The following is a 10,087-nucleotide window of genomic DNA, read 5'->3' as shown; positions in this document are numbered from 1 at the left end:
AAAAAATCCTCAAAGCACCCACATTTATGTCTCTGTGTTTTTTTTACTCTCAGAGGTTGGTGAGCGAAGCCTGATGGGCTGGTGCTACGTCTGGAGGTGAAGCCACCAGTATTACATTCCATCGTGCTCCGCAAAGCCAAGTCAGCTGAGGCCACTGAGCACAGAGAAGAAACTATGGGGGTATTATGGAGGGGGTTCGGGGGAGAGGCAAGGGGGAGGGGGAGAGAGGCCCAGGGCTATTACCCATACCCATATCATAGTAACCAATGCCATTTATCCCCCCCCCCCATTACACACACACACACACACATACATAGCCATGCATACAACTTCAGACTCAGTAAGAGTTGCTTTTCCGCACTAAGAACCTTCCAAACCAAACAAATCCACTTCTACACAGTAAAGTCAACAATACAAATAATTGGTGTATTCTGATGGTACTGAAAGCATAAAAAAAATTGGCCTCTATTTTATAAACACATGAAAGTGTGAAACATAAACAAAAGGGTTGAGTGTATCAACATGGCAGGAATCCAGAACTTATCATTTTAGGAAGTGATCGTTTTAAATATTCTCAGAAATGGATAAAAGTAAGGAGAAATCATAACTGAAAGGGCAGAGTGTGTCACTTTGATTTCCTGAGTTGCTCAACCTCCCTGCGTCGGGGTAACATAGTGGTGAAATAGTGCAGCAGGCATCTGGCTCAGGACAGTAACAGGGCTCTCTCCTACTGAACACACCAGAGCGTAGCCATGTTGACGGGGCCACTGTGGAGCGTCCTCCTGCTCCTGTCCATCCCAGAGGGTGAGTAGGAGTGTATATCTCTGTGTCACTTTGATGCAGAGACCAATATACCTCTGTTTCCATACCTTGTTTATTTATATTTTGTGCCCCACATCGCCATCCGTCCGGCTCCTGTGCCCCTAAGTGACACCACACCAAAAATGTTTTCCAGCTGATATTAAACCTTTTGTCAGTTGGCTTCATTATTTATAGGTGATAAGCTGAGGTGGACCTCTATCTATTTATCAGCAACAATCAATATGTACAACAATTATGATTATAAATTAATACATTGTTCAATTGCGACCTACAGTTGTATGCTTGAGCAGGTGGCAGATGGCATATGAGTCCGGGAAGAGGAAACCAGTAGCTCCCTTCATCAGCCAAGTTGTCCTTCTTAGAGTTGTGTAATTTTGTAATTTTGAAATCTATCATTGTTTCAATGGGCTTTGTTTGAATTGATGGTATGGAAACCTGAGGTGATAGTGGGCTACTTGATGTGGGAACGGCAACATAATATACGTTTTGAAGGCATAACAAAGGAAAATATCGAGGGCATGACCTGAGTTCTCTGTGCTAGCAGTGGTCTCAATCTCCTTGTCTCTTGTAATCAGATGATGTACTGTCATTTTTGCCTTTATTTTAGTTTGGTTTTACTTACCCTGTGTGTGTGTGTGTGTGTGTGTGTGTGTGTGTGTGTGTGTGTGTGTGTGTGTGTGTGTGTGTGTGTGTGTGTGTGTGTGTGTGCGTGCGTGTGCCTGTGTGTTTGTTTGCTTGTATGTGCGTGCGTGTGCTTGTGTGTAGTGTGCATGCAGGAGGTGGACTACGGGGACTATGAAGACAGCGATCCTCTATGCTCCACTGAAGAGACCATCAGAGGGGGCCATGTGTCCTACTCACAGGTAGATGCCCGCTTACAAGTGATTTAGACGATAACGGTTAACACAATCTGCTGCGTCGATTTCTAAAATGAAGAGATGTTATCTACAATGAAGCTACATAAGAAGGTTTTCATTGCAAGAAAATCTTTTAGGTTTATAATTAACAATAATTCTAAATAGTACATAATGTATAGTATTAAGAAATTGTGATATAAAATTATATATCAATTTGATGTATATGGGAAATGTGGATCAACATCAAATACAATTCATCATCCTTTTGCAAATACGTAATAATTGGATTGTAGCAAGGTAGTGTAACGAATTATGACTGTTCCCATTTTAGGGAGGGTTGTATGGGAGTGTGCTGACCTATCACTGTGCCCACGGATACGACCCTTTCCCTGTTAGCCATAGGCTATGTGATGATGAGGGGGATTGGTCAACCATGACATCAGCGAATGGCAGACTAGTGACACGGGCAACATGCAAAGGTAAATCTCTGATTTCTGAAGGAAGATGCCTTTGGTATGGGTTTTAACGTGTCACTCACTCTCTCTCCCACTCTTCCTCTTCCAGAGAGAGTGTGTCCCGGCCAGCTCCAGCTGGATAATGGGGACTTCTGGCCGAGGGACCAGTGGTTCCGTCCAGGGACTATGCAGAACTTTTCCTGCCTTGGAGGGTTGACCCTCTCTGGCTCAGCAAGCAGGACCTGCACCGTCTCTCTGGAGTGGACCGGAACCAGCCCTATTTGTGACAACAATGGTCAGGATGGCTGAACATAGAAACTGAATTTGTGAATGTTTTATTCAGAATTCCCTCCACATTTTGCTCCTTGCCTTGACTAAGCCAGGATTTCACCTATGAGTTGAATCAATTTGCAAAATCCAGATGCTTTCAATGTGTATAGGGATGATTTTTGCCATCTGAACCTAGAATGTGTATCTCTGGGATACAGCATAAAAATAAATGATAGATGCTAGGGTAGGCAATTCTGAGAAACCAGTCGGGGAAGCTAGGTTTTAAAATTGATCAGAAAGAATGAACACAAAGAATCTCAGCCCTCCCTTCAGGCCCTTCCCCCAAAGCACGTTGACTAGTTTGCTCGCTTTACCATCATGTCTGCATGGCCTTATGGAAGACTCTGGTCATGTGCAATGAGTGTACAGCTGGGGATGTAGGTAGACAGACAGGTAGGCCATCCAATCATTTCATTCGGGCCAAATTAAATGATTGGTCAGGCCTGTGACTGCCAGATATACAGTTTTATTTTCCACTTTATGTCAGAGCATTTGATTCAGGGATTTTATTTATTTATTTAACAGAATTTAAGAATTTAAGAGAATTGAACCAAATACTACAAACAGCCTCACAACACTTCATTCCAGCACACAAACAACATACTGTGTGTTCAGTGGCCTCTGGTATGAATGTGTCTGGTACCTCACGGTAAAAAAAGGCTATGATAGTACTTAAATTCAAGCGATTAATCAGGTGTATTTGTCTGTATATTAGTATATATCGACCCGAGTTGACCGTAAGAAATACGTTTTTCAAGCGTTACAATAGCACTACACAGAGAATCAGCTTTTCACGTACATGCATGATCCAACTACACCCCTTTTCTCTAAACCTTTTAATGGAGCAAGTGGGTTAATATTAATAATCTGTAATCCTTTTTTAGATTTATTTTAAAAGCCATGTCCAAATGTCAACACCAAAACAAATTAGTTTTTTATTTGCGTTTGGTTTATTTAGATGTAGTTGATGCCTGCAACGACCCAGGCGTCCCAGCGGGGGCCTTGAGGTCAGGGTCACGGTTCCAGGTGGGGGACACACTGACCTATCGTTGCCAGGCAGGTCTGGACCTGCTGGGTTCGAGCCAGCGTGTCTGTCTCTTTAGCAGGGAGTGGACCGGCTCAGCCCCACGATGCCAGGGTAAGGGCGAGAGACCTCCCAGATGATGATGATGATGGTGGTGAGAACTCTTGTTGGTTTTATCAATGTTGTTTATCATATAAAACTTCTATGCAGCCTACAATGGCTTCGACAGCCCCAGTACCGTGGCAGCCTTAATGATCGGCTCCCTGTCAGGGGTTATTGAAGCTCTTCCACCAGAGATCCCCCCCCCACAAAGCGTCCTTCAAGAGGGCTACGGGCGAATGATTATCGTTGAGGATCACAGTCGGTTGAACATCTACATCTTACTGGACACATCCGGCAGCCTGGTCGAAGACTTCGACAAAGTCAGACAGTCTGCTATCAGTCTCATCAGGAAGGTCTGTACACTCACAGCTCAATATCACCCCTTTAGAGGGCAGGGAAACCTACATTGGACTCACAACGCATTGCACCAAAAACAACCAAAATATAATCACCAATATTTCTCTACTCCTCCCCTGTAGCTGGACAGCTTTGATGTCCAGATGAAGATCCATGTGGTTTCTTACGCCAGCGAGGCTATAGACATTGTGACCATCATAGATACCTTCATAAGTGCCAATGCTCAACTAGTCATTGAGGAAATAGAGAAGTTTGACCCCAAAGGTAGGACAGCCCTAACGCAATGTGGGATTGTATTGTGTCCGGACGTTGTCAATTGCTGCATGCACCACTGGTTCATGTTCGTGAATTCTTTCTTTTTTTCATCTGCAGATCACGGGGACAAAATAGGGACCAATCTCTTTGCAGGACTGCATAGAGTAGATGAGATGATGGCTTTACTGAAGTTAGGCCGAGAGGATAATCATTTTATGGAGACACAGAATGTTATTCTCATAATAACAGATGGTAATGGTTTTATTTTGCTAAATTAAGTTAAATCTTTTCCCTTCAATTAGTTTTTTATTGACTTTTATTGATGGCCAACTCATTGTCTGACGGAATGTATTGTGCTGTAAAATGGTAACATGAGGGTCCCTATCTCTCCCTAGGTAATTCCAACACTGGTCCCGAACCCCAGATTGCCCTTGCCAAAATACGATCCCATTTTGGCGGCCACACCTTGGAGGAACTGCTCGGTATGCAATCACACTATCGTCTTTAAACTCGAATACTGACTGATCGCCACTTTAGACTAACGTCATACTCGTCCTCAGACGTGTACGTGTTTGGTGTCGGAAAGGGGATTAACAAAAAAAAGCTGAATGACATCGCCTCACACAAGCAGAACGAGGAACATATCTTCATTCTGGAAGACCTCCAGTGTCTGGGAGAAGCCTTTAACCAGATGATCAGTAATGTGCTTCTTTTATTTGTATTTGCGGCCTCAATATTTTGTCAAATACATATTTTATATATATATTTATTTATTTTGTAAATAGTTCATAATATTGCACAATATATAGTGGATAAGTGGACACTTTTTAACCTCCATTCATCCGGTGATTCCATCAGACAGTGTTGATCCGGTTCAATTTCGGTACGGTATTCTTAAGTAGCCTACCATAAGAGTCATTGCCAATGGATTTGCATCTAGAAATCAAGACGACGACCAAGTGTGGGGTGGCACAGGAAGAGCTTGACAGCGATGATCCCAAAGTATACGGGCAATACACCAGGCCATGGCACGTCGCTCTTAAAATCCTTGCATCCGATCTGAGCAGAGAGGAAAAATGCTACGGATCCGTTGTGAGCCCAAACTGGATCCTGACCGCGGCCCACTGCTTCGCCCGGCACAGTGTAGCGGTACGGAGGCAAAAGATAGAAGTCACTCACGGTAAGTGTTGGTTCATTCCTGGTCCACCTTTTAACTCATGCATTTGCTCAAAGGACAATTAAAGTTATATCATTCATCTATCCAACTCTGTTTCGGCACACTTGAGCAACAACAGTTTCCTGGGGTCATTTCCTGTTTAACTTAAATCATCAACTAGCCTACGAGAAAAGTTACACTCTGAAATGCGATTTCATCCCATATCATGCTTTTTCAGGGGGGTACTACTAGAATATGAATAGGAAATAGGCAAAAAGGCCCCAGTTTTGTATCATGTCGCTTTAAGGCCCCCCTCCAAGTAGCCAAGTCTGCTGTGATTGGTCAGCACGCCCACACTCTTGTGATTTTCACTTTGACCATGAAACAGGCTTCTGCTTGTTTCACACACTTATTGAGGGGCACTCTTGATGGGCGCGAATACTCCCCCTAGCTCGGACTTAGATTTTTGTAGTAGAAAAATAAATAAAAAGTATAGATTCATCATATAACTAAAGCAATGGGAAAAGTCGAAAAAGCAGATTATCACCCCTTAAACAATGGTGAATAAGGGGCATCCATTCCCTGATACTTGAAAAACGTATCATATCAATTGACTCACCTCATACTTCCCCTCGCAGGTGGTCAACAGCAAACGATGGATGGTCAGATTTTCATCCACCCAGATTTCAACGTCAAAGGCCTCAAGCACAGAAATGTGTCAGAGTTCTACGACTTTGACGTGGCTCTGGTGCAGCTGAACACCAGCGTCCCCCTTCTGTCAGAGGCCAGGTAAAGACGGTCTTAAGGGGTTCACCTTCAATTCCCGATGGGTTGTCCGCGGAGACGCAGATGAGCAGCAATGATGCAAACTTGGAACCGGACAGTGTTTGTAAATGCAGAATAATCGTTCACATAAACAGATTCATAGGTGTATGCTCAGACCATGCTGCTGCCATGCTGCTGTTGCTTGTGGATGAGAGCCCTCTTTTGTGTTGTTTGTTAACGATGATGTACACTGGTCGCTCTGGAAAACAACATTTTAATCTCAATCTCCTCTGGTTCAATGAAGCCTGTAACCATACCCAGCCACAGAAGTGGAAACAGAGTGTGTTGTAGTTAGAGGGCTGGGGATCGGCCCTAAGGTGCCATCAGATGGATAACCCTACGAGTGCGCTGACGCAAAGGTTTGTGGCCCCACAGACCCGTCTGCCTGCCGTGTACTACGGCCGCCGACCGAGCCATGAAGCGAGTCAAATCCACATGCCAGCAGCACAGTAGGAGATGAGCACTGACCTTTCAACCTGAACCTACAACACATTGCTACTGACACATACTTCTGTGTGTATATATATTTGATTTATATAGCGCCTTTCAATGATCCAGTCTGTGTGCTTTACAGTCTGTGTGCGCTTGTGTTTATGTATGTGTGTGTGTGTGTGTGTGTGTGTGTGTGTGTGTGTGTGTGTGTGTGTGTGTGTGTGTGTGTGTGTGTGTGTGTGTGTGTGTGCAGGAAAGGAATTACTACCAGGCAGTGAAACTAACGCATCCTTCATCGACCGAACCTCGAAACGTGTGGAAACCCTGATTCATCTTGGAGAGCAGGTGAGTGGGTGTCCCCCTGATGAATCTCTGGCCCAACTTAACAACTCACTCTCAGTGGTCATTGCTGTTTATCACTTTGAAAGATTCCATAAAAGTACTTGCCATTGTACTATTTATGTGGGCAATCCCCATGTATGTTTTATTTAGATGTAAGTCTTATCACGGTGTAAGACAATTAATTGACTAGCTCCAGCCTCCCTGCAGAGGCAAGCATGCGTGTCCAAAGCTGCCTGGGAACTGAAAGACGCCCACAACGTGACATTGGATGAGCTAGTACCCGAGCGGTTCCTCTGTACTGGAGGCCCATCCAGGTCCGGAACCTGGAAGGGCCCTGTCAGCTGCAAAGGTAAGTTCCCGACAGGCAAGGGATCTGTTTACTGATCGTCACCAGCACGATATGAATATCAGTTAATACAACGCTCTCAAAATCTACTTCACAATTCTAGGCGATTCCGGTGGTTCACTCTTCTTGAAGAAAAGGGAGCGCTACTTTCAGGTGAGTGAGGAAACACAATATTATGGTGATTAACTATGGCCCTTTACCACATAGGCCTAATAAAATAGCTGAAAGCAGGTGTATCTCATGAAGTTATTCACGGTCCGTAGGCATGCAAGTGCCATAATTCAGATACACCTCTTTTCACCCCTACTATATTATTACACCTGTTTGATGAATGCCTATTATATACAACTCTTTCTGACCACTAGGTGGGGGTATTGAGTTGGGGTACCGTAGACCGGTGTTCTGGCAACGGTCGTGGGCGTCCTGCTGCCGATGCGCGTGACTTCCACATCAGCCTTTTCACCATTGTGCCGTGGTTAAAGCAGCACCTGGGCCAGGAGCTAGAGTTCCTGCCTCTGGGAGACTGAGGGCTGTCGTTCTCTGGCCTGTGGCCCTATGCCAGCAGCCATCAGCCTTGTTGCTTCAGCATGTATGAAGAACAGATAACCCTGCTGCCCTACTTTTCTTTCCATTTGGGTGTAATGTGCAAAACCGCTCCCCGTCACAGTAACTCATTAATATCCAATATGTCTTCGAGACGATGGATACGTATTCTGTATGTGCATACCTTTGCTTTTGTTTTCTTATTTTCTTATTAAAATAAAAACTCTACTACTGTACTATTTAGGGGAGCGCATTTGGTGAAGGAATTTAAATTGAATTGTGTTCTGTTTCACAAAAGGCTGAGTGAAATTAACTGATTGGTTCAAAAACAAAGAAAGAAAAAAAGTAATACGCAAAATCCATATGATTAAATACATGAACAAATACAAATCATACATTTAGTATTTTTCTACTGAGAAATCAAACACTTTATTACATAACACCCATCCCTTTAAAAAACTGTTTTGATAATCATTTCTAAAGCTTAGCTTGTTAAATCTGTGTCAATACAGTATATATAGGGCCATCTAACCGACCGCCACTGGTGCAATATCAATTAAAAAGGAAAAGAATAGAAGCCTTTGAGTCTCACAACAAAGCTTTCCATCCTTGACGGATGGTCTCTTCTTCAGAAGCAATAGGAAGGTTCACTGATAGCGAGCCATGGGATGGTTGGTCCACGGAGGTAGCTTGGACAGCTCCTCCTCAGTGGCGGCCTCTATGGGCCAGCCCCAGGCCTTGAAGAAGGCACACATGTTGTGCTCCACGGCCAGGGAGAAGGTCTTGGTGTACAGGTTCATCTTGCCCTTGTTGTCCCCGGCCACGTCGCTCATGTCGTGGTAGGCGGCGAACACTTTCTTAAAGGCTGCCCAGCCGAACGCCTCCTGGAGCTGAGGTAGTGAGAGCAAGTGACATATAGATGGAGGGTAGACCATATGTAGGGGCCAGTGAGTCCTAATTTGGATGCCCGGTGAAGCCAGCGATCTGTTATTGCTGAGTACTAAAATGTATGGATTGAAGGGTGGAGATGGCTATGAGATGAATATAAAACTAATCAAAATCATGAGCATGAGTCCTCATCTCACCTGTAGGTATGTTTCCAAGGCCACCCACATAGTCCAGCTCCCAAGGTTTCTACCTCCCTTGACGTACTCTTCTTGGCGAGACAACCGAGATGCAGGCTTCAAATTTGGATGTGCCTGCAAGGTATGCAACAGAGCATCTTTAACGTTACAATGTATACGTAATAGTTTGCCATTGAAGGCTGTGTTGAACGTCCATTACAGCTGCAGTGCCCTGCATCCTGTCAGTTATTTTCTAGAATTGTTTCATCCTGACTGGTATTCTTTGTTTTCGGTGTTAATGGCTTTTTGGAGTTGTGAATTTTTCACAATTCCAAAAAGTGCGGGGTCGGATATGGACTTGCAATTTAATATTGTAGCGACCACAAGTGTGGACGCCGTTTGGATGCGCAAGGGATTCTTGGGGTTTAACTATCCTTGGGGTTTGGACCCTTTCGGGGACCCCCTGGGTTACCTTGTAGTTGTTGGGTTAAGTGGGCATAATGGTTTGGAGTTGTTGGTGCGTAATTGTGTGTTCCGTTGTAGTGTTATGTGCATTGTTGTCGCCACCGTTATTGTGAATGTCATGTTTGTTTGTTTGGTGCGCCATTTTCTATGCATAAGATAGGTGGATAATTAAGGCAGTCCATAGTCATGCGGTGCATGGGGCGCGGAACTGCATACTTCCTTAAACCTTGGCTCCCGTCTCATCTTTCCGTGCTGCTCACCACAATATGTGTTAATTTAGTGTATAACCCCATTCATATCAGAATAGTTTTCAATACCGTAGAATGAGCCTTTTATATCTACAAAGGGAGTGGGTCCTCCCTTTGAACATACCTTGACGCATCCTTGTAATGGATGCTAGGTGTGGGCACTATAAGTCCCGCTCTATGTGTGCTGTGCATTTATCAGCGATCAATACTATGACAACCCGCTTAAGTTGCTGTCCAAGAGGGTTTCCATCTCGGACCCATGTAAAGGTCCGATACACTTGGATAAAGAGAAGTGCTGCCAGAGCACCATGGGTCTGAATAAGATATCATGCACGAGAAAAAGATTACCATGGGTTGCATGTTTTACCTGACCTTGATTAGCTCCATACCCCTAGAGGGCCCTGTCTTGGAAGCGTTATTTATTTTGATAAAATTGTGAACTTTTATCTGAAAAAAGTTTTCTC

The 10,087-nt window shown here is 44.2% G+C and overlaps 2 protein-coding genes across 2 annotated transcripts; one reads left to right on the top strand and one right to left on the bottom strand.

Annotated features, from left to right (window-relative positions):
* The first annotated feature begins 623 nt into the window (after window positions 1–623).
* si:ch1073-280e3.1 (complement factor B) lies at window positions 624–9,835 on the top strand. Its single transcript, XM_056611552.1, has 17 exons — window positions 624–804; window positions 1,588–1,685; window positions 2,011–2,158; window positions 2,244–2,429; window positions 3,423–3,602; window positions 3,699–3,943; window positions 4,070–4,211; window positions 4,320–4,454; window positions 4,598–4,684; window positions 4,763–4,900; window positions 5,143–5,382; window positions 5,997–6,147; window positions 6,559–6,632; window positions 6,869–6,960; window positions 7,165–7,306; window positions 7,407–7,456; window positions 7,669–9,835. Exons 1-17 carry the CDS (start codon window positions 753–755, stop codon window positions 7,828–7,830), a joined length of 2,322 nt encoding a protein of 773 aa, XP_056467527.1. The 5' UTR covers window positions 624–752; the 3' UTR covers window positions 7,831–9,835.
* Window positions 8,364–9,019, bottom strand: LOC130406146 (TRPM8 channel-associated factor homolog). The gene is made up of 2 exons (XM_056611553.1): window positions 8,932–9,019; window positions 8,364–8,736 (listed from the first exon to the last, which is right to left on the bottom strand). Exons 1-2 carry the CDS (start codon window positions 8,959–8,961, stop codon window positions 8,494–8,496), a joined length of 273 nt encoding a protein of 90 aa, XP_056467528.1. The 5' UTR covers window positions 8,962–9,019; the 3' UTR covers window positions 8,364–8,493.
* Window positions 9,836–10,087: the final 252 nt, after the last annotated feature.

The sequence above is a fragment of the Gadus chalcogrammus genome, chromosome 16 (assembly GCF_026213295.1).
Source record: "Gadus chalcogrammus isolate NIFS_2021 chromosome 16, NIFS_Gcha_1.0, whole genome shotgun sequence".
NCBI classification, from domain to species: Eukaryota; Metazoa; Chordata; class Actinopteri; order Gadiformes; family Gadidae; genus Gadus; species Gadus chalcogrammus.
This window is presented reverse-complemented; position numbering and strand designations above follow the sequence as displayed.

What these genes read in the sequence shown, in the direction of transcription:
- si:ch1073-280e3.1 (XM_056611552.1), top strand. Translation starts at nt 753, where the DNA reads ATGTTGACGGGGCCACTGTGGAGCGTCCTCCTGCTCCTGTCCATCCCA. An exon ending in GACACGGGCAACATGCAAAG is followed by an intron (nt 2,159 to 2,243) that starts GTAAATCTCTGA and finishes TTCCTCTTCCAG; the next exon opens with AGAGAGTGTGTCCCGGCCAG. An exon ending in TATTCTCATAATAACAGATG is followed by an intron (nt 4,455 to 4,597) that starts GTAATGGTTTTA and finishes ATCTCTCCCTAG; the next exon opens with GTAATTCCAACACTGGTCCC.
- LOC130406146 (XM_056611553.1), bottom strand. Translation starts at nt 8,961, where the DNA reads ATGTGGGTGGCCTTGGAAACATACCTACAG. An exon ending in CCTTGGAAACATACCTACAG is followed by an intron (nt 8,737 to 8,931) that starts GTGAGATGAGGA and finishes TCACTACCTCAG; the next exon opens with CTCCAGGAGGCGTTCGGCTG.